Below are 24,724 nucleotides of genomic sequence, written 5' to 3' on the forward strand. Positions count from 1 at the left end.
TCCTCCCGGACCGGGGCACGAACCCGCGTCCCCTGCATCGGCAGCCGGACTCCCAACCACTGCGCCACCAGGGAAGCCCCCTACCAGATCCATTTTGATTACTTTTAATACTTCCTTTTTGCTCTGCTTCTCAGCAGGGATGACATGCCTGCAGCATACATTCAGAATTTTCTCCTGAATATAGATTCTAGGAAAAGCTGAAGTGAAGGGGACAGAGAAGAAAAAAATAACATAGATGACATTTCTTTTAGGCTCACTGCCTAGATTGCACTTGGCCTGCTGCCTTATTCTCATTAGTCCCACTGACTGAATCTGATTAGACCACCCTGATCTATTTTTGGCAACCTGGGAACACATGGGCCAATGCTTATTTTAATGGCTGATACAATCATCCCCAAAGCTGCTGTTATCATTTGGAAGATTAGTTCCTTTTCCTGGAGGCTTTAACTGTCTACAAGGCATCATGACACATGAGACATATATTTCTTAAACACTTTACAAAATTGAGTTTATTTTTTCCTCTTTTCATTATCATAAATACTTCCAGTTTATAGGCTGTTAAAACATAGAGCAAAAAATTCTTAGTAATTGTGTATCTGATGTCTGTAAACTTATTATTTTCTGAGTTAGTGAATCAACTTCTATAATCAATAATGAATAAAAACCAGATTTCAGTGCTACTGGATACTCAACGCTTGGTTTAGCCTCAAGTTCCACCTGATTGCTGGCGATGGAGAATGGGTCACATTTTATGTTTGGCCCCAAAAGTACAGAACTCTGTTTTAGAAATCTGCCCGTGTATCTGAGGATGAGAGACAAATGTGGATAAAGGACATTTAAAGAGTCAATCTGTACTGACAATCCCAGGTTACAGAAATCTTCCCAGGCCTGCGCAGATCACAAACCACCTGGCATATGCCAGGCATTGGTCCTGGAGCTGGAGACACAGCTAGAAATAAGATGCAGTCTCTGCCCTAGAGGACTAACAGTCTAGTGTAGTAGGAATAGCGTGAACACAATTAAGTCTACTAAATGTTAACATAGAATTAAACTTCTCTTAATGGCCAGATAGTCTTTATAAGTACTAGGACCTTTAAAAACTAGACTTCTTAAAAAATGAAATAAGAAGAAAAAAAAGTCAGTATGTTTTTAGGTCTATACAGTATCTTTTAAAGGATTGATGTATTTGCACACTTGATTTGGTTGCTGACAATATGTGAGGTACCGAAATCAATAAGTAGATTAATCCTAAGAGGCGAATGCTCACATATAATTAATGCAACCAGCAATCCTTTCATTCATTTAACAAACATTTATCAGCTATATCCTGTCTGTCAGACTCAATGTTAGGAAAATAAGTCAAGAGGAGAAGGCAAAGACATGTAGAACAACAGTGGAGCTCAGTCTTGGTACTTGTGTACAGTGGTTAAAAGTCCAGACTACATGAGTGACCTGGAGCAAGTGACTTAATCTTTCTGGCTCTCAGTTTGCACAGTGACAAACTGAGATGGAAATAATATCTATCTCGTGAGATAAGTCTGAATATTAAATGAGATGATCATGTTTATAGCCTGCCTAGCTTGGTACCTGGATCCTTGTAAGTCCTTGGCAAGTTTCAGCAATTTTTCTGTCCCACTTTTGTAGAAAAGAAACCTGAGGCTCAGAACAATGAAATAACTTGTCCTGGACACTACATACCCAGAAGGTAAATTAAAAACAGAATGGCAAATGTTAGAAAGTCTATGAGTCTTGTCAAGACCAGAGAACAGAAGAGGACGGATTCCACCTGTGGAGCGTGGGAAAAAATAAGGAAGGAATATTTAAACCAACTACACAAATGATTTTTCAAATATGTTCATGAGCATTTATCTGGAGACTTGGAGCAAAATTTTCAGTCCACTAACTGCTGAGTTTTCCATCAACGCCCACGGCTCCTCAGTCTGGTCCTTTCCTCAAAGAGCATCTTAGTTTCTCTTATTAAGGACTGGCTAACCTTTAATGAGGATTATCACAGGTTTCTCAGCCCTGACTATTTTAGTTTCCAGAACTGACAGGTGAGACACATCAGAGAGGAAATAACTCCCTTGAAACATTCTTCTAGAATTTTCCTAGGACTATGGCAGGACTACTCCCTCCAAAGTAAATAGTGCTTCCTTCAAACCGTACAGCTTCTTCAACATAGGTGAAACAAAGTCCTTCCATAGGACTTCTCTGGAAGTTGAGTGCCAAGATGATTTTCATTCATTTATAATTACACATTTCCATGATGTTTATTTTGTGTTTATTACATGGCACAATCCATGAACCGGAAGAAGCTTTTCAATCTAGAAGAATGCTAAAAGTAAAAAAGCCTGAGAAGATCAGTTGCCACAATAGGGTTAATCTCCCTCTTTCTGCTTTTCCTCGTACACTAAAATACCTATGTAACTCTATTTCACAAAGCAATGCTTATCACAACACTAGTTTTGGGGAAATTATGTCAGTATAATTTTATTGCAAAATAATCTGAAATTTGACCTCCATTTCCTTTTTCTCTCTTTTCTTAAACAGAATGCTACAACATTCCATGTAACTGTCCAAGATGATAACAGCATCGCAGTCTCTTTAGAAGCTTCAGATGTCATGAGTCCATCATCTGTGTATGTGGTGAAGATAACTGGTGAATCAAAAAATTACTTCTTCGAATTTGAGGAATTCAACAGTACTTTGCCTCCTCCCGTTATCTTTAAGGCCAGTTATCATGGCCTGTATTATATAATCACTCTGGTAGTGGTAAATGGAAATGTGGTTACCAAGCCATCCAGATCAATCACTGTGTTAACAAGTAAGCATCATATGCAATATTGTTCTCTGTGTCTCTTTGTTGGGTGTATTCCCCTGGGGGTTCTCATGAAAACAGAGCCCAGAATGGCACGATCAATTGCCTTGAAATCAAGGGACAAGAGTCAAAGTTCTGCTTTACCTTAAGAATACAGTCTCTGGCTGAAGCTGGATCACGTTTTACTGTAACCTTTTGTTAATCAAAATGTGTTTAAACCAAAAAAAGTCAACCTATTCTGAGACTGAATGACAATTTTAGATTCATGATTGGATGATGTAATTTGCTGCTATAGAATTTAATAGTATGATTATAACTAAGTTTTTTTTCTAGAACACATATTCTCATATCAAGCAAATTGCTTTTTGAGGCAATGAATTTATACTAATATTTAGCTGGCTCAAAATCAAAATTACATATTTTTAGTTGAGAGAGAGTAAAAGATATCGTTATTTATCAGTTGCTATTCCTCACCTCACCCTCAAAATAGCCTAGGCTTCCACTGCCCAAGAAAAATGCCAAGAAAAAAGTCATTAACATTTTAACCTTTAGTAGCGCATGTCTTAAGAGGTCATGCTGATATTAGAAAATTTTTAGGAGTGGTTTTAACTACATATGATTTTCACTTTCTCTCTGCCTTTAATACATAATCTCAAAGTAAAATTCGGCTCTACTGTGTATGTTGATGTATGGAAGAAAAACTGTTATCTATAAGATGGTAGAGTTTATCACTAGAGCAATGCAATGTCTCAGCAAAGTTCTTTTTGCTCTTTGTTCCAGTGGTTGCAATCTTTTAATTGCCATCTATACGTGATCTTTCTGGCCACAATTAAGGAAAAGGACATAGTGCTATTTTCTGTTGGGATAAAAGGAAAGAGAAACACCAAGAAGCAAGAACTCAGAATCAAGCTAGAGGACATATTTTTAACATGTCTGTCAAAAATTAATTAAAGTTTCCCTTGGCAGAGTTCCAGGATCTGTACTGAGTTCTAAAAATTAGGAATGGCACAGACCCAAGACCTTCAAGGTTTATACATATAATGAACAAATCTAGGACCAAGCTGAATTAAAGGAAGGACTTGCCTGGTAAAATGCTGGCTTAAACAAGCTCCAGAAATGGAGAATTAAGAGCTAATAGAACCAGGCAGCAGATCTAGGTGTATAATGCCTATAATATAACACTCGGAATCAGAAGCTCTGCCTTACTCATCTTCATAACTTCATAAGCATGACCTAGCATGACCCTTATGCTTACATGGTGATCGGTAAATAGTAATCCAATTTAGCTGAGCAAGTAACAAGAAAAGGAACCAGGAAAAAAAAGGCTAAGCCACAGAGCAAACTAAAACTAGTGACTGTGGCTGACCCAACACTCATTAGCAGGCACTCAGCCACTCTGGATCAAAGTTGGAGGAGTCGGCCCTTTAGTTAATGGTTCACGAAGAAATGTGTTAAGTAGATGGTGAAAGATTTCTGGAATATCTTGTTGATATTTTAGCACGTGCAGTAAGTTCTACTCAACATGTTTTCTATTTTCTTTTGTGATTTCTTCTTTGATATGTGGGCTAGGAATTGTGTTGTTGAATGTCCAAAACTTGGACGATTTTGCAGAGATCTCCTTATTGATTTCTAGGTGACTGTGGTTGTGATCAGAGAACATGCTCTGTGCAATTTCAATGCCCAGAAAGTTGTTGAGATTTGTCTTATGGCCCCCAACATGGCCTCTCTTGTGCTTTCTGTGAACACTTGGTGGGTGAAGTTTCAATAAATGTCAATTAGGTCAGGTAGGTTGTTCAAGTCTTCTATACCCTAATGATTTGCTGTCAGTTTGTTCTAACAATGACTGACGGAATGGATTTGTCTATTTCTCCTTTCACTTCTTTTAGTTTATGCTTTAGTTCGAAGTTCTGTTGTTACGTTGTTAGGTGCAAATACAATACTTTTAGGATTACCATGTCTTTTTGATGAGCTGACCTTTTTATCTATATACAATGTCACCCTTCATACCAAATAATATGCCTTGTGTTGAGGTCTATTATGGCTGATATTAATATAGACATTTTAGTTTTCTTTTGATAAGTATCTTCATGGTATACCTGTTTCATCTTTTTAATTTTAGCCTACTTATATCTTTATATGTAAATGGGTTTCTTGTAAACAGCATAGAGTTGGATCTTGCTTTTTTCCCCAATCTGAAAATCTCTGCCTTTTAATTGGAGTGCTTAGACTAGCACTAGCCAATAAAAATAGAATGTTAACCACATATGTAATATTAAATTTTCTGCTAGACACATTAAGAAACTTTCTGAAAAGGTGAAATTAATTTTAATAACATAGTTTACTTAACCCATTACATTCAAAATATTATTGTTTCAGTATGTCGACTAAAAAAAATATGCACAACCTAAAAGTTGAGTGTTATGTTTTCTTCGGTGGACTTACCGAGGACTTCAAGCCTGGGAGGCAGCGTCTCAAGTAACCCTGAGAAAACTGCTCCAAGGAGGTGAGGGGGGAGCTAGGATATATAGGAGTTTTGCAACAAAAGGCAGGTAGTAGGAACAAAAGATTATTGTTAATAAAAGAAAACTAGTTAAGGAATTTAACACTCTTCTATGTATGGGAAGATGCAAGAGTCTGGGCTCACTGAAATCATTCCTTGGATACGCACTTCAGCTACCTGAAATCCTCTGTTTTCACATCCTGAGTTTCCTCAGGGCTCACCATCGGGAGTGGCTGCAGTCTGATGGCTGCTAGATGACAGGCATTCTTTGTTCCCTTCCTGAGTTCCCTCAGGGCTCACCAGCTCACCTTTGGCGGTGGCTGCAATCCCTGATGACTGTGACATCCTTTGTTTACTGATAAGCCAGGCAATATTTTATTGCTCAAGTATATAATCCGGATATAAAAATTCACACATTTTTTACTCTTAAGTATAATTAAAATAAATAAAATTTAAAATTCCGTTTCTCAGTGGCACTAGCCTTATTTTAAGTGCTCAAGAGCCATATGTGGCTAGTGGTTACCAATTTAAACAGTACAAGCTTAGATCATTTATATTTAATGCAATTAAGTATATTGTTGAATTTAACTTAAATCTTCCATATTGCTAGGCTGTTCGTGTGAGGAGTTGAGTCACTCTAGTCAATAGTTGAGCTCAGTTTAAAGTACTATTAACCTACAGTTCATCACAGACTTCAAATTCTTCTGGTCAATGGTAGGTTGCCAGCAGTGACAGAAGGTGTTTCTCGGTGTTCCAGTTCTACCCTCAATGTTCAGCAAGTCCTGAACACATGCACCACAGAAGGGATCCATGATTTTGCCTCTCCCTTTGGACTTTTTACTAGTGCTAACTTTTGGGGGGATGGGGGAGGATCTTGGTTCTCCTGGTCCAGCCTCAGGCTTAGGCAGACGTTGTGATGCTAAGTGGGGCATCCTCAGCATTCCTACCCCTTGCTATACACTCACAGACAAAGTCTACCTTAAATCTGTAGATGGTCTTGGGTTGGACAGTCTCCTGCCTCTTCCCCATAGTAGCAGAACTCTACCTTCTATCAGTGCGTGAAGATCATGGGTCCAAGGCTGTTTCTGCCCTTGACTCAGGAATATACGTCTTTTACTTCTACCTGTCCCCCAGAAGTAGGAAGATCTTTGCCAGTGAACTGAGAGGGAAAGAACTTCTACCTCTCCCCAAGGCATTAAGCGTTTTGCTTTGTATTTTTAAAAAGTCCAGGGAATTAAGTTTTCTCCTTGATCTCTTAATGGTGCTAAATATCACTTGCATCCCTGTGTCCTGGAGGGTAGGAGGGTGGCTCTCTGGCCATCAGTATTTCTCCTGAGCACCTGACGGAGGCCCATGTAAAGGGCTAGAGAGAAGTGGGCTTCACTTGTGCCTGGGAGCCCCACTCATTTTAAACCAGCTCTGTCCTATACTTCTGGACGGAACTTTTGGATGATGGAAATGTTCTGTATCTGCATTGTCCAGTACAGTAGCCCTTCATTTTAAATTTTATTTAATTTTGATTCATTCTAAGTTTAATTTAAATAGCCACAGGAGCCTGGTAACTACCTTCTTGGACAGAGCTGTCTAAACTGTTATTTAGAACACCCTCCACCTTTCTGGATCAGGAAAATTTTAGTTGCTTTCTTCTGTCCTGCTTTAATGGTGCCCCTTCTTTCTGCCATGCCCTACTAAAGGTAAAACAATTAACGTGTCCCTTTTCTCCTCAGAGGGGCTTGTCTTTAGAATTTAGTTCATTTGGTTGCCTTGCAATCTTATTTCTCTGATAGACACAAGAAAAATGGTGTCTCATGGATTATTTGGCTTTTTCTTCCCGTTGTTGGATGTTGGGATGTTGCAGGAAGGGGGACCCCTTCCAGGGCCCGAGAGTGGGCTCTTGTCTAACACTAGGAAATGAACTGTCCGAGGAAACACATGTGCTGACAAAGCAAGAGACGTGATTGGGAAGGGGCGCCCGGGTGGAGAGTAGAACGGTAAGGGAGCCCAGGAGAACTGCTCTGCCACGTGGCTCGCAGTCTCGGGTTTTACGGTGATGGGATTAGCTTCCCGTTATCTCTGGCCAATCATTCTGACTCAGGGTCCTTCCTGGTGGCACCGGCATCGCTCATCCAAGATGGATTCCAGCGAGGAGGATTCTGGGAGGTTGGTAGGACATATGGACTGGCATCTCCTCCCTCCTTTTGACCTTCCCAGAATTCTTCCAGTTCGTGGTAGCTTGTTAGTTCCACATTCCTTACCAGGACCTCCTGTTTAAGATAACTCATGCAAGGGGCTACTATGGTGCCTGGCCAGGGCGGGCGATTTTAGTCAGTGTTTCCCCTAACAGGAGGATAGCATTGACTTGCAGTTTTCTATATCTTAAGCAGAAGAGGAAATTTACATTGATATCTAAAGAGTAAAAATTGACTAATGATGGTTTATTGTCTCTCACCTTCTACTCTATTTTTAAATACTCAATTACACCGTCCCAGATTTTTAAAGCAATAATAGGTTGGGGATATAAAAACTGGGGGTTAATGCACAAATATTTTTGTGACATTAGGCATGAGGTGATGGGTTTCAGCTTCCTTCTTTTAAAAAGAGAGTATTAAAATACATGATGACTAAGATTACTTTTGAGCTCTAAAATTAGCATTATTTATCAGTTAATGATGTATTTTTGCCATCTTTATTTTTCTAAGGGGAAGCTTTTCTTGGAAGTTTAGGAAACATTTGTAGGATCTGCTCCCATAGTTGACACATTGAGGATAAAAGGGTACATTTGTTACAGTCATTTATTCTGTGTTAGATCTTTGTCTTCATGAAATAAGCAATGACAAAGCAATTGGCCCTGGGGCAGTCCTTTGATATTTCTCTACAATTGTTCTGAGTCTGGCGCTCTCAGAGAAAGCTGAGGAACATGGCAAAGAATAAATTCAGCACAAACAAGTCATTTGGCCAGTTCAAAAGGGTTTCATAACCCTTAGGCTCTGACTTCTGATTAATAACACTAGGAAATGAACTGTCCGAGGAAACACATGTGCTGACAAAGCAAGAGACGTGATTGGGAAGGGGCGCCCGGGTGGAGAGTAGAACGGTAAGGGAGCCCAGGAGAACTGCTCTGCCACGTGGCTCGCAGTCTCGGGTTTTACGGTGATGGGATTAGCTTCCCGTTATCTCTGGCCAATCATTCTGACTCAGGGTCCTTCCTGGTGGCACCGGCATCGCTCATCCAAGATGGATTCCAGCGAGGAGGATTCTGGGAGGTTGGTAGGACATATGGACTGGCATCTCCTCCCTCCTTTTGACCTTCCCAGAATTCTTCCAGTTCGTGGTAGCTTGTTAGTTCCACATTCCTTACCAGGACCTCCTGTTTAAGATAACTCATGCAAGGGGCTACTATGGTGCCTGGCCAGGGCGGGCGATTTTAGTCAGTGTTTCCCCTAACAGGAGGATAGCATTGACTTGCAGTTTTCTATATCTTAAGCAGAAGAGGAAATTTACATTGATATCTAAAGAGTAAAAATTGACTAATGATGGTTTATTGTCTCTCACCTTCTACTCTATTTTTAAATACTCAATTACACCGTCCCAGATTTTTAAAGCAATAATAGGTTGGGCATATAAAAACTGGGGGTTAATGCACAAATATTTCTGTGACATTAGGCATGAGGTGATGGGTTTCAGCTTCCTTCTTTTAAAAAGAGAGTATTAAAATACATGATGACTAAGATTACTTTTGAGCTCTAAAATTAGCATTATTTATCAGTTAATGATGTATTTTTGCCATCTTTATTTTTCTAAGGGGAAGCTTTTCTTGGAAGTTTAGGAAACATTTGTAGGATCTGCTCCCATAGTTGACACATTGAGGATAAAAGGGTACATTTGTTACAGTCATTTATTCTGTGTTAGATCTTTGTCTTCATGAAATAAGCAATGACAAAGCAATTGGCCCTGGGGCAGTCCTTTGATATTTCTCTACAATTGTTCTGAGTCTGGCGCTCTCAGAGAAAGCTGAGGAACATGGCAAAGAATAAATTCAGCACAAACAAGTCATTTGGCCAGTTCAAAAGGGTTTCATAACCCTTAGGCTCTGACTTCTGATTAATATTTAATTGATTGAGAGCCTTCAGTATATAATGTGCACATTAGAGAGATGGAGTAGTTTCTCAATAGATAAAATAATACATGAAAACAATTGCTTAAAAATTTGGGAAATGCTATTTACACACTACTGTCCCCTGTGTTTGCAAAGTCTTAGAGATAGTGGCTGTAAACATTGCAGAACACACATGGGGACACTCTACAAATATAATATTCCATACAAATTCATCCATGATAATAAAAATAATGCATGAGTTTTTATTTTATGTATTACCTACATTCTTTACGCTATGTCCTAGGTGGCAGAGAAATAAAAATAAAATACCCACACTCAGAGATTGTATATAGTAGTGGAAAAGACAAACAAAACATTACAAATATATAAGTGCTGTAAAAGAATTATGTAAGAGAATGCCCAGCCTTCTTAGGGAGCACTGGGAAGAAGAAACAATTATTTAAAAATTAGTGAAAACTTGCCAAATGAATATAGAATGGAAGATGTCACAATCAGAGTTAAAGGGAATCATAGGTAGAAAGAATGGGGGCATAGCATGGCACACCGGTGAACTTCAAGAGTGAAGGTGGCAAGAACCTGTGATTCCAGAAAATAAAGGGAAAGGTGTCTAGAAAAGTTGGGAGGAGCCTTGAATACTTTACAAAGGAGTTTAGACCTTAACCTCAAAGTGCTGAGGAATGAGGATACATCTTATGCAAAGAAATGACATAATATGATTTGATTGGGGAAATCTCCTTCTTGTAACAAAACTGCAAGCCACAGGATCCTGAATCCTGCATTGGAATGGACAAATTATCACACAGATATTTTGAATAGTGGATCAAAGCATGAACTTTAGTGCCAAAGAAAACTGGAAACCGTAATGTAGACGTTGGCAGATTATTACATTCTCTTAGTTTTCTAACTTATAATCTGTTCCAGAGGTTAGCAAACTTTTTCTGTAAAGGCCTAGGTAATAAATATTTTATGCTTTGTGGACCATATAATCTATGTTGCAATCATTCAACTCCACTATTTCTGCAGAAAAGCAGCCATAGATAATATGTAAACAAATAAGCATGGCTGTGTTCTTAGGAAACTTTAAAGACACCAGAATTTGAATTTCGTATAATTTTCATATGTCATGAAATAGTATTCTTCTGTCGATATTTATCAACCATTTTAAACTGTAAATACCATTCTTAGCTCATAAATCATACAAAAACATGTGGCAGGCCAGATTTGGTTTGCGGGCTATAGATTACTGATTTGGTAGAGGTTGCTATTAAATAATGTAAATTTTTTTTGCAATAAAAAATTTTTAAATAAACTCCTTAACAAAGTGTGCAGCACCTGGTATAAGATCAATAAATTTAATTAATACCAATGGCATTAAATAGAAAATTACTCAACGGGTTGGGAGCAAAAGAGAACCAAAAGAGATCAGGAGGGGAAAAGTCAGTGAGGTGAAGGTGACAGGTGTAAGTCAGAGACTCCGACAAAAGTGAGAGTATCAAGTAGCTTGCAGGCTTAAAAGTTTTGAACAGAAGTAAATAAGAAAAATTAAGATGAGATTGGAGGCAGGAAGAATAATTCAGAAAGCTATTTAAATATTCCAGGAAAGTATCACAGAGGAAGAATTTTCCTCTACCCTTCTATGTTCTTCTGGCTGGCTTAAGAATTAAATTGGACTCAACAAATATTTGCAGCATATGTAACACCATTCTAGAGTCTGGGAACAAAAGGATGAATAAGATACAGTTTCTGGAGTTGATGCTCCAAGTATTGTGGCAGAGACAGCACTATTCACATGGAAACAGCGTAAATGTCCATCGACAGAGGAATGGATAAAGAAGATGTGGTACATATACACAATGGACTACTACTCAGCCATAAAAAAGAATGAAATAATGCCATTTGCAGCAACATGGATGGACATAGAGATTATCATATTAAGTGAAGTAAGTCAGAAAGAGAAAGACAAATACCATATGAAAAAAAAGAATTAAATTGATGTGAGAGATTAGTAAGAGAAAATCAAAACTAAAATGTAATAACATGTATGCATGGGAGAGACCCAGGAAAACTGATAACTCATCAAAATGGCCAAAACCTTCACCTTAAAGACCATCTTCAGCTAAAGACAAAAGAGGATGCCGGGGTGGTGGTTTGGTACTACAAAGGGGAGGAAGGCAATTGACCTGGAGATGGAAAAGTAAACATTTGGTAAACAAATGTTTGCTGGGCTGTGCAGAGACAATGGGACACAGAGTGGAGTCTGATCTCCAGGCCCTGCTGAGTTTCCCCTGCCACTTCCAGCCCATTTTCTGTGCAAATACCTCTGGTGACAGCTCTATTCCAGGAACAGGCCCTCTACCTAAATTCTTTTAGGCAGTTATGGGGAAGATTAAGGGTTCTTCCTGAGTCTTCTTTTTCTTAAAAATACTCAGCCTAAGTTACTCCTCATTGCAAAGAGATACATTTTGGGGTGGCAAATTTTGCTCTCCTACTAAAGAAATGATGGAGACTCAAACTAAGTTAGTGGGTGTAATGGTAACCATCCTCCTGGACCATGGGTGGCTGCTGCAGCCAGCTCACCTCAGTGGCCTGCTGGGATATAGCTGAACCATCAGGTCAGGTCTCAAATTATCATCAATACATATTACAAGAGCTCTGGCCTGGGACCTAGATTGGTCCCTTTTCCCTACTCCTGCCATCAGAAGTGAGGGACTAATCCCATGTTCATCTCCCGCAAGAGGGCTATGTCAGAAGACACATGTTCTTAGGTTGGTCACATTGAAAGCAAAGGATACTGATCACTGACTCAACAGCTTTTTTTAGTTTTAGTTCCTCAAAACAGAGCAATCGCAGAAAGAAGCACCTCTTAGCACTTAGCAGATACTAATAAGTTCAAGGCTACCTCTGCTTTCTTGAAACAGTATTTGCTCCACATTTGCTTCTGTTTTTTCGTCTTCTAAGATAGCCACATCCAGAACTTTAAAAATCTTCCTATTTATGATCTGTATGAATGGTTCAAAGATAATGAAGGAACAGAAAATATTCTTCAATTTGAACATCAGTTTTTATTACATGGAATGCCTAATGAGGAAATAATAATGATATTAAATGTCATTTTTAAGTTTTTTATTAAAAGAAAAAATGGGAACCTCATGGTAGGATTTTTAGTAAAAATAATGCAGTAAAGTCCTGCTAGGTCATACACTCTGTGCTCCCACCAGAAAGTGAAAAGAAAAACAGAAGTATATTTCCAGGCTCAAAAATAAGATAGGTGTCTCCATTAATCAGAAACTCAAAGTAGGGAAGTAGGCTGAAGTCATGGGACCCCTGTGCTCTGGGTCTGAAAGGAGACAGTACTGAATCTAGGCCCCTGTAGAGGAGGAAGGCTTGAATTGCTCTAAATTAGATATGGCCCAGAGCTTGGAGTAAAGATTCTTCCTGCTTGTGAAAAAAAAGCACATATGGAGGCCTAAGGATACAGGCAAGGGACACACATTCTTACTACCAAGGACCAAGCTTAGTTACCCTCTGACTCAGAGAATGAATTTGTGAAAACCACTATATCATCCACAATATGAAGAACCCCAAAATAATGTTATATGCCCTGGTTCTAGACTGCAGATTCTGGTGAGCTGAAAGGATGCTAAACTGCCTCAAAGCAGTGAGGAAAAAACAAGAAATGGGGCAATGAGAAAACAAAATTTGGTCTAGGGCTTATATTTTAGAACACACAAAGAAATCTATGCTAAAAAAATAGGCATGAAAATTATTATAACATTTTGTATTATATTTTATGTAGCAATGTAACAAAAATTTACAGTATGTTATGATATAGAAAGTGATAAATGAAAGAATTACACATATTAAAAAAGAATTAAGGAATAATGAAACAAAAATTGGCAAAAATAAAACAGAAACATACAGAATAAATATAAATTTTAAATTTTAAAAATAAAAAATACAATCATTTAATTTAATATTTTAATTGGTTAAACTAGGTAAAATTAATTTAATTAATCAAATTTAATGTTAATTAATTGAAAAACTTCAATAGATGGGATAAATTCTGTACTAATAAAAATTAAATAAAGTCAGTAAATTGAAAGATGATACTGTGTCCTTGTCCCATGATTTAGCACAGTGAGACAATACTCCCAGAGATATGGAGGTGGAGAGATTCTAACTAAGGAGATTAAGAGATTAAGAAAAAAATGGAGGGGATGATTGGCACAATATTTGAAGAAATTATTATTTCCAAGACTTGAAGAATGACATGAATCCACAGATTGACAAAGCATTCCAAGTACCTAGACCATAATTCAAAACTAAGACCATACCTAGATATGTGATGGTGAAACTGCAGATGATCGAGCATAAATAAAAATAAATTAGAAGTTTAGAACATACTAATGGACAAAAAGCATAGTATCCACAAAGGAATAACTATTAGACTAACAGAAGCTTTCTCTTCTGCAATAACTGGAGCAAGAAGACAATGGAGCAATATCCTCAAAGTGCTGAGGGGAAATCAGTCTACCCAGAATTCTATACCCCGCTAAACTACATCAAGAATAAAGAAATTTTTTTTGTATACAGAGCCTAGGAGAATTTAACACCCATACTCTAACTTAAATAACTATTAAATTATATGTTTCAGCAAGAAGAAAAATGTATCCAGATGAAAGGCACAGGACACAATAAAAAATGACAATGGGGAAGTGGTAGATGACAAAGGTTGCATTAGAAATTAGCAGGAAAATATGGAAAAAGAATCCATGAAACAGGCAAGGGTATCAAACAAATGATTTTAAGAAAAGGGAAGCCGAATGACAGGTAAACATATGAAAAGATATTCAATCTTTTTTGTGAACAGGAAATTAAGAGACAAAATTTCACAGACTTCAGAGTGACAAAAATTAAAAAGACTGGACTTCCCTGGTGGTGCAGTGGTTAAGAATCCGCCTGCCAATGCAGGGGACACAGGTTCGAGCCCTGGTCTGGGAAGATTCCACATGCTGCGGAGCAACTAAGCCCATGAGCCACAACTACTGAGCCTGCGCTCTAGAGCCCGTGAGCCACAACTACTGAGCCCACGTGCCACAACTACTGAAGCCCACAGGCCTAGAGCCTGCACTCTGCAACAAAAGTAGCCACCACAATGAGAAGCCCACGCACCGCAGTGAAGAGTAACCCCCACTCACCGCACCTAGAAAAAGCCCATGTGCAGCAATGAAGACCCAACACAGCCAAAAAAATAAATAAAATAAAATTAATTAATTAAAAAAATAGACTGATACAAGCAAGTGTTGGAAAAAGAATATGGAGAAACAAGAACTATCACACACAACTGATAGATAATTGACATAATGTTAGAAAACATTTTCACAATATCACATACAGTTGAAGATGTGCATACTCTACTATCCAGGATGTCCAACCTAAGGAAACATTTCCCAAAACATTTATTGCAGCATTATTTGCAAAAGTGAGTGATTGAAAACAACCTATATAACAACAACAACAAAAAACAGATAAATTATATTGTTTGTATAGTTGTAAAATGGACACTAAATTTTCTAGAGATACATCAAGACAGACAAATCTCAAAAACGATGTTAGGTGACAAAAAGTAAGCAGCAGAATCATATGTACAATATACCATCAACATAACATTTTAAAGTATGTGAAGTAATAGTCCATATGAATATTGGACACTTATAAATGTAAAAGTGAAAAACATGCATGGAAAGAGAAACACCATATTCAGAGTAATAATCTACCTCTGGCCAAATTATGGGAGGCAAATGGGATCAGGGCAAGTTATATGGGGGAATTTCAACTATATTTTGTAATGATTAATTTTTTTAATTAAAAAGGAAAAACTAAAGACAAAAAAGTAATAAATGAAGATAATAAATGATTTCTATTTTTAAACAACATTTCTCTGTCCAGTCTCACCTGGTTCCTAAAACAAGAAAGGGAAGTATAACAGGGTAGTTGGCAGAGAAAGGAGTAATGAATTAGATCAAGATTTTACCTTGTCATCACTGAAAAACACATGAGTAATTACAGCTCTGGTTTATGCCACATCCCTTAATTTTTCAAAAAGAAAAACAATGAGGGAAGTAACTGGAGAGATGGTAAAATATTTCTAGAGAATGCATTTGAGTTCTAGAAAACAGTAATTCTTGTATTGAATATACCTCAAAAATGCCTGGGCATGGACTTTAGAATTTACACCTGGGTTATATATGTTGAAGCTGAGGGAAATACAGGAAGCAAACATGTAAGTAGGCATTTAAAAAATTTTCTTAGTTTAAAATTTAAGTAGTTGGCACAGCTAACAGAAAAATCACAAAATAAAATATCTATGCTCTAATCCTCCTGTATCTCTTGAATTTCAAAGTTTGACTATGGCTTTGATGTGCAGACTTCCTAACTCAGGGCATGAAAGATTGAGTGGACCTCTAACTTCTCTTTCCAGTAGACAAACCCCTGGTAAGGATGTGAAACTGGGCTGCAGCAGTGGAAGAGTTATGGCTCTGTGGCTGCTGTTTGCTCTTAGCTTTCATTTTGTTTCTCATATCCAGAGTCAATAAGTGGATTGTGTAGACTCCCTGGGTTAGTAATTAGACTGAGTTGGAAGAAAGATCTTCAAATGGTTCAAGACTTCTTTGGGATTAATCGAAGAGAAATACTCAGCGTCTTCAGGGCTTGATTTGCTGGTTTCTTTACATGACACTTAAGTGAGTTCACTCTGTTCTCCCTTTAAGTAGGAAAACCAAGGATGAGACAAAGATAAAATAGAAACATTCTAACCAGAGAACATTGAACGTAGTCTACAGGGACATGATCCCAATATATGCTGCAATCTGAAGGCCCTCCAACTTTTTTATAGATGTTGGCTTGGTTTATGAGAAAATTCCAGGAAAAAATTAAGAATTTTAACATGTATTTTCAGTCTTCCCTGGATCTCATCAGTCAAAAGAAAAAATAGGTTGAGATACTGAAGAACAAAATGAAAGATATTTAGCTGCAGATTGAGACAAAGTAGATAATTATTTGTTGAATGAACTAAGTCAACTTTGGTTTCTTATGTTATTGAAACTGAAATTTTCAAAGTATAAAATTTAAACTAAGGATATTTCATTTAGGCTATAGATGTCCAAGAATCCTCTCAATTCTAAAATTTTGAATTAAAATCAATTTTTCTATAATACAAGAGTTGACTCCAAGCCAAATTATTTAAAATATTTTCTTGAATGAAATGAGTGCAAGTAAAACTTATCCAGTAGTTCCTACTGAAGGGCGAGGGGCCTCTGGCACTTTACAAGACTTTGGCTGTAGGGTGGGATGTGGAGGAGATGCAGACATACATCAATCACAGTTATTAAAAAAATGAGTATTTACAAAGTTTTGTGATGAATTAACAACTCTTGCAAAATAGAAATAAACATTTTTAAATTTCTGTGGAAAGAATAGTTTGATGAACATCATAAACTATAATCCTCACAACATAGGATGGTTTGCAATGTTATACTTAACATAAAAAAAGTGCTAAATTCACACAAAGAAATAACTGATTATTGAAACATTTATCCTTGGTTAGAGCCAAAATGTATTTTCTGCTACTCGTCTATTATTGTCAAATTTTCTTGGCTTGGGAAAAAGAAAAATGAACTAGGAATCTGGAGATACAGACTCTGCCATGTCCTTGTTAAATTACCTTTGACAAGTAATTTAAAGTCTGAGCTATCATTATTTTTATACGTTGAATGATGATATTAATATTTGATCTTCCTAGATCTCAGGGTTGTTGCAAAAGGCAAATGGAAAAATGAATATGAAAGTTCTTTGAAAGGCAGAAATCACTATTTAAAATATGCATCATTAATTACTGCTAAGGAGAACACTCAATTCAGGAGTACTGAGGAGTTTAGTGTCTTACAGATAATAAAAATATGTGTAAAATTCTAATAGGTGTAATCCTTGGCCCTTCCAAGTATTGATAATGGCCTTTTGCTCTTTTCTTAATTCCCCTTTCTCCATTAACTTTCCTTCTGCAGAACCTCTTCCCGTAACCAGTGTTTCAATATATGACTATAAACCTTCTCCTGAAACAGGAGTCCTGTTTGAAATTCATTATCCAGAAAAATATAACGTTTTCACAAGAGTAAACATAAGCTACTGGGAAGGTAAAGACTTCCGGACAATGCTATATAAAGGTAAGAGGCAAAAGGAAGATGAAAAATGATGACTATTACTTTTACATCATTTTTGCCAAATGGTCTTGCTCTTGCTCTGAAGAGGTCTTATAATTCACTATTTGGTCATAAATGAACCAATAAAAATAGTTACTGATGCATGAAAATATTGTTATGAGGAGTCTTAGAAAGAAATGGTTAAGTGAGGTGCTTCTAAATTTAAGTTTGAATTTGTTTCCTGCACCAGACATGCAGGAATAATATTTGGCAAGAATAACATGTGAGTCACAATAATTTGAGTTTTTCTTATGCTTACGCATGACACATGACTCTAAAGAACCAGACATTCTGAGTGTGTTAGGGCACTTCTAGAACTGGGAAGATAGAGAGGTGCCTTTCCCAAAGTTTCACTTGGAGATGGTCCAAGATTATTCTCAAATGCAAAAGACAATGCTTTTTCGTTCCTTTGTATATATTTATCTGTATGACTAGCTAAATGATTGCATTAATATTCCAAAATTCGTTTCACTATTTTTACTGGCTTGATGGGATCTTGAGAGAGAGGAGAGCCTAGGGGAATTAATAATTTCTAAAGAACTCAACTTTTCAGGGACAGAGGCAGGTCAAGAGGGAGAGGGATAGGGAGAGAAGGAGGGAGGGCCTTTGGGGACTGAACTGGGGAAATGGAAATATTCTCAGGACCCAGCACCATAATATTTATCTGCAGAGAGTATAGATGATGGTCTCAAATTTGACTAGTTGTAACTGGAAACTAAGTAGAGGATAGGTACTCAACCACATAGGGCATGATATCCAGAAATATCTCACTTTGACTTGCTGCTTTTACAAACTCCTGAATCTTCCATGGATGTTTTTTAATGAGACATTGTTTAAAATATATGCAGTGAATTTACAGGGTTTTTAAACTTAAAAAAAAATCAAATAAACATAAATAGACTCCATAAATTACTGCATTATTTTCAATGAAAACAGATTATCTGCAAATTAATAATTGGGACCTTATTTGCTTTTTGATCACATGCAAATATAAGTTCAGAAATAATTGAAAAGTAGTCACTGAAACTTTTGTTGAGCTAAATGCCATGAGTTTAAAAATAAGTTAATTAATATACTCTCTTTTTAAATTTAATTAATTTAAAATTATTTTTGGTTTTTCATTCAATAAGTGGTATTTTTGTTTCTCTCATTTCTTTCTAACTTGGATTGGATTTTTAAATTTATTATTATTTTCCAAATAAAATTCAAATTTTTTATTTTCTTCTGTTTTCAAGCAGATTCTATCTGCCAAATGACAAACTGTTTTATTTTTAAAATAGGCTATATTCTACAAGTGAGACTAGTGAAAACATTTCTTGTAAAATTATTTTTTCCTAAGTCATAAATTGGCAAAATACCTTGGGTTTTTATCTTAAAGTAAATGGCTAGCAGAAACTTAATCTCTACAATTTCTATATGTTATCTTCTCCACTTAATACATCAAATGTTCTTATAATAAAATTTTAATTCCAATTGTATCCAATTCTTGCAGAAAAAGCCTTTCAGTTTGTGTCCAAAAAAATCCAAATTTTCATCTCTAACCTTATATCAATTTTTTATTACTGACCATGCCAGAAGTTGCAGGAAATATTATTTTATGGATAGTTAGTCATAATTGTGCAGAACTTTCTAGAAGTGTGTGGCATTTAGGAAACTGAAATTTTAATATAATTGTTTTTTTTTTCTCAGATTTCTTTAAGGGAAAAACAGTATTTAATCACTGGCTGCCAGGAATATGTTATAGTAATATCACCTTTCAGCTGGTATCTGAGGCAACTTTTAATAAAAGCACTCTTGTGGAGTACAGCGGTATCAGTCATGAACCCAAACAGCACAGAACTGGTAAGTCTTCCAAAGAATCAAATTAAGTGAAAAAATAATTAAATTATATGTTGTTATATATATAATTTCTATCATTCTAAGGAAAATTCTGTTCCAGAGCTAAGAAAGAAAATAAATATGTATTTTAGTAACCTAAAACAAATTTTCTATCAATGCAAAAGGAATTGAGCAAAATATTCAATAAGAAAAATTTTAAATATGTCAATGAAATCATAGATTTATCATCTTTGAATTAAAAAAATTGTGTGATACTACCAAAAGTTATAATTAAGTAATTTAACTGGATCAAGTACGCATCAGTTATTTTATAACCTGACAAAATACTCATATGACAGAAGAACAGATGTGAGAGGTTCTACTACAGATTATCAGATTATTAATTTTAGTAGCATCACTAATATGAAGCACAATCATAGGATGGATGGATGGATGAATAGATAGATAGATGGTATGTAGATGGAAGAATGGATGGGTAATATATACACATACTAAATATCCATTGCCAATACCAATACGACCGATATTTGTTCATGCCTAATGTCCTCAAGTATTCAATAGGAATGCAGGAGACACGATTCCTACAAACATTGGGAATGTGTTATAATAGATCACCTCTGAGACCCTGCCATTCTGAAATTCTAAGATGTGTTGAAAAAATCTGAATTCTTATTAATTAGGCCAAAGCAAAGAAAATATTTCAGCCAAATTTTATTCACCTCACATCAACATCTAAGATTCTACTTGTAGTTTTCATTATTCAAGTAAAGAAACTAGTTGAGCATCTTTTACCTGGGAGTTGTTTAAAGTACTGGCAGAGGTGAAGACAAAGTCTGGTGAGATGGTTCCCTATTCTCAAAAATGGTAGAGGTACTACTGGCACTCATACAAGGCAGAATGCAATAATAAATATTATTAAAGAGGTACAAACTTATATAACAGCACAAAGGAGGGAGAGATTAGTTTTTATTAGAAGTTCATAGAAGAGGTGAGAGTCGAGCTGCTATTTGCACGATGCACACAATCTTTTGCAGGTAGAGACCATGCAGTGTGCCTTCATAACTTTCTACCACTACAAAAGTATGATTCCATAGTTCATAAACTCATTTTGTGTGCATAGTTTTTACTTTAGAGAGATGAGGAGTGAAGCCATATTTCCAACATGCATGTTATTGTTTCTGAAGGCAATTCAGACATTTAACTCTCCTAAGTGCAACTATGTCGTAGGGAGTATTTTTACCTTGATAGCTATAAAAACACTATAGTTGCTTTTTTTGTAAGAAAGATCTAGTGACAGAGACTCAGTTTTTTAAAAAGGAGATTGTGATAAGCTGAAAAATATGTATGTAACTCTACTTTGGAAGTGGTTAAATCACCACTTGGACAAGCATAGTATCACGAATTAATGTATCAATATTTGAAGTGTGACTGGTGATAAGCTAATGTGTTCACATTGTGTACAAAATCTTAGATGCATGTGTACCTGAAACCACACTTGTTCTTGATGTAAATTATCTATACAGTAAAACTAAACTCTACTTTCTAAATCTGCTTGTATGTTCGACTCATTAATAGATTAAGTATTCATTATAATAGTTAAAAATACTTGAAAATGATAATTCTCTCTCTTACAGCCCCTTATCCTCCTCAAAATATCTCAGTTCGTATAGTAAACTTGAACAAAAACAACTGGGAAGAACAGAGTGGCAGTTTCCCAGAGGAATCATTCATGAGATCACAAGATACAATGGGAAAAGACAAACTCTTCCATTTTACTGATGACACTCCTGAAATTCCCTCTGGCAACATTTCTTCTGGTTGGCCTGATTTTAACAGCAGTGACTACGAAACGACATCCCAGCCATATTGGTGGGACAGTGCATCTGCGACTCCTGAAAGTGAAGATGAATTTGTCAGTGTTCTTCCAGTGGAATACGAAAATAACAGTACACTCAGTGAGACTGAGAAATCGACCACCAGCTCTTTCTCTTTTTTCCCTGTCCAAATGATACTGAGTTGGTTACCACCAAAACCACCCACTGCATTTGATGGGTTCCATATCCACATGGAAAGAGAAGGTAAAGTAATAGGAAATCAGAGGAAATAAGTAATGGTGCAAAGGAAAGGAAATTGAAACTTTTAAAAATTACATTTAGAAAGAAAGACTGAGGGTAGCCAGTTAATATCTAAAGAAAGATGGTAAAGTAAAGGAAGAATTTAATTGAGTATCCAATGCAGACTGAAACCAGAAAACAAAAATGATCAGATTGGGTCAGAATCCGGTTTGGGTAGTTCATACATTGCAAGTATAGGCAACTGTATACATTTCATTACCTGACATTTCACGTACCTCAGGCCACTGAGGAAACTTTATATTTGGAAAGATTTTGAATTAAGGTTCTAACCATCACAAATTACAAAATACCCTGGAGAAATATTCTGTTTTCCAGTACACAAATTTGTGAAGCATGCAGCAAAACAATCTTGCTGACAACCTGGCTACTTTCCCAAGAGTATCAGACCTGTGTCCTGCTTATCAAACTACTCTTATTCCCCTTAGCGGGTGCCCCCTGGAACCAGCACCACTCACATTTTCCCAAAGAGAAGCTGGTGGTAGAATAGAAAATACATAGCAACTGGTATTTCCACTCTAGCTACTATATTATATATTATATTCACTTAGCAACTCAGAGTTATTCTTTTTTTTTTTTTTTTTTTTTTTGCGGTACGCGGGCCTCTCACTGCTGTGGCCTCTCCCGTTGCGGAGCACAGGCTCCGGACGCGCAGGCTCAGCGGCCACGGCTCACGGGCCCAGCCGCTCCGCGGCACGTGGGATCCTCCCGGACCGGGGCACGAACCCGCGTCCCCCGCACCGGCAGGCGGACTCCCAACCACTGCGCCACCAGGGAAGCCCGAGAGTTATTCTTTATATTTAACCCACTAATTTATGAAAAGCAGGGCCACAGCATTCAGTAAATTTGGATCATGAATCATACGTGAATTGTTGTTTGGTAGGTTTTCATAGTTATTTGTTGTTTGTTTTGCTTTATGCTTTCCAGTCTAGTAGTTTGGCTAGCAAAAGTTGTCAAGTTGCCAAAATCTGAGGTTAAATTGACAGCCTTATTTATAGGATAAGGTTTTCAAATCATGTAGTCTTATATATGACATATTGTTTGCCCCCATTTTATTCAATAGAATGAAATACAAGATCTGTGAATTCCTCTATACTATAGAGCAATCAGCCATACCCAAATAATCTATAACATTGAAATCCTTTGTCATTTCCAATTATTTGAGTCAAAATTCTTAACATTTGCCTGAAATTACTTGTATTAAAAAAAGTTCCCTTAATCTATCTTTTATTTTTCTATTCCTCAATATATTCTATGGAAAATAGAGTCTTATAATTCATAATTTTTTGTAATGCCTATTTCCATGAAGGTTCAATCATGCTTTTATCTGACTGTGGTGTGTTGTGTTATAGTCACCAAATGATAACAACTTCAAATGAATAAGCTGCAGGAGGTGGACTTTGAAGCAATGCAAAAATCATTTTTACTTTTAAAATTTCTGAACTCAAACCAATGAAGCAAAAATATTACAAGTGTCAGAAAAATACATCCAGAGGATTATTTCTAAATAGAGAGAATTCAATATATTTTAAGACACTTATGGATATTTAATGCTACCACAAAGAACTTATACAATGTTTGGTACTGTTTTTTTAATCCTTTATATCCAAATGAGAAAGTTGACTATTGCTATTTTTTCCTAACATTATACTTCTATTTTGTGTAAATAATTTTATTGGTTGACAGTATGTAAGAATGCAGTATATATCCATCCCTAGTTTTATTGATTTGTGCACCATATTTTAATTTAAAACTATTGTAAAAAATAACTTGAACTCTTAGTCACCTCTTTTAATAGTAATTTTAGAGGTATAATTCAACTTGACAAAAGGAAGGAGGAAAACTAAAAAAAATACTTTTTTAAAATTAATTGACTTCTATAGCCAAGGCTGTTCCAGATATCAATTCATATATATTCTCTTTTTTATACATGATTTAGAAAACTTTACTGAATATTTGACAGTGGATGAAGAGGCACACGAATTTGTTGCAGAACTGAAGGAGCCTGGAAAATACAAGTTATCTGTTACAACCTTCAGTTCCTCAGGATCTTGTGAAATTCGAAACAGCCAGTCAGCAAAATCACTCAGTTTTTATATCAGTAAGTACCAAAGAGATTATTTTGCACTTACAGAGGAGCTAGAAAAATGGAACTGGTGAGATTAATGATGCTCAGGCATCAATTATGCATCAAACCTTAGAGACTCTGAGGATTCTTCAAGATCATGAGAGGCCCGGATCCATGAGATTTTGACAGCAGGAAAATATATGTATGTTTCATAGTAGCAAACCTACCCAGGGATTTAACTTGAGGATATTTTCAAATGATTGTGATAACTGAACATTTATTAAACTGACCTTCCACACTAGTGATAACAAAGTCTCCAAGGACGTGGACACATAGTTTGGGAAAGAGAACTTTTGTTTGAAGCCATAATGAAAATTGATATTGTTGGTCTGTGTGAAAAGTCTCATTAGAGTATTGAGCTTATGGAGCTTGAAAGAAAGAGAGAGATTCAAGTGTAGTAAGACCTAGGTGGTCTCCAAAAGTTAGCACAAGACTAAGCTAGAGCATCATGAATACTCCAATATCAAGTCTTAGGGCATCTTCTACCAATTCCATCAGGGATAATAGCAGAGCAATAACTAGCCTCTAAAAGCTACACAAATAGTGTATGTCTGTAATGTTTTTTGCTAATCTGACTATGCTTACCAGAAGTTTCGAGGCCAAAAATCAGTTTCCTAGCTTATCAGGAGTTAAATGTGCCTCTGATCAGCAGAAAGAAGAACCAGAAGGGAATGGACAAAAACTGAGTTCCGAGAAGGAAGATCACCATACTCCATCTCCTCCTTCAGAAGCAAATTACCACCTTTCATCAGATGATCCTCAGAAAGATGGACAGGGGAAAGAGGAGGAGGGCAGAGAGAAGAGATCAGTTTACTTAGCAGCTTAAAAATGTTGAAAATATCCCATATAACAATTTTACTTAAGAAACCAAAAATGTCAGCACTGGTGAAAAGGCTTGAAATAGCCACTGAACATGCAGAAAAAATATCTGT

The 24,724-nt window shown here is 36.6% G+C and overlaps 1 protein-coding gene across 1 annotated transcript in view; it reads left to right on the plus strand.

The window, feature by feature from the left end:
* The window catches only part of PTPRO (protein tyrosine phosphatase receptor type O), a 234,863-nt gene that overhangs the window by 124,375 nt on the left and 85,764 nt on the right, over nucleotides 1–24,724 (plus strand). The window contains exons 2-6 of the mRNA XM_028491495.2: nucleotides 2,551–2,824; nucleotides 17,499–17,657; nucleotides 19,383–19,535; nucleotides 21,167–21,610; nucleotides 23,604–23,765. Coding sequence (XP_028347296.2) covers nucleotides 2,551–2,824; nucleotides 17,499–17,657; nucleotides 19,383–19,535; nucleotides 21,167–21,610; nucleotides 23,604–23,765 — 1,192 coding nt within the window. The remainder of the gene's footprint in view (nucleotides 1–2,550; nucleotides 2,825–17,498; nucleotides 17,658–19,382; nucleotides 19,536–21,166; nucleotides 21,611–23,603; nucleotides 23,766–24,724) is intronic.

This window comes from Physeter macrocephalus, chromosome 6 (assembly GCF_002837175.3).
Source record: "Physeter macrocephalus isolate SW-GA chromosome 6, ASM283717v5, whole genome shotgun sequence".
Classification (NCBI taxonomy): Eukaryota; Metazoa; Chordata; class Mammalia; order Artiodactyla; family Physeteridae; genus Physeter; species Physeter macrocephalus.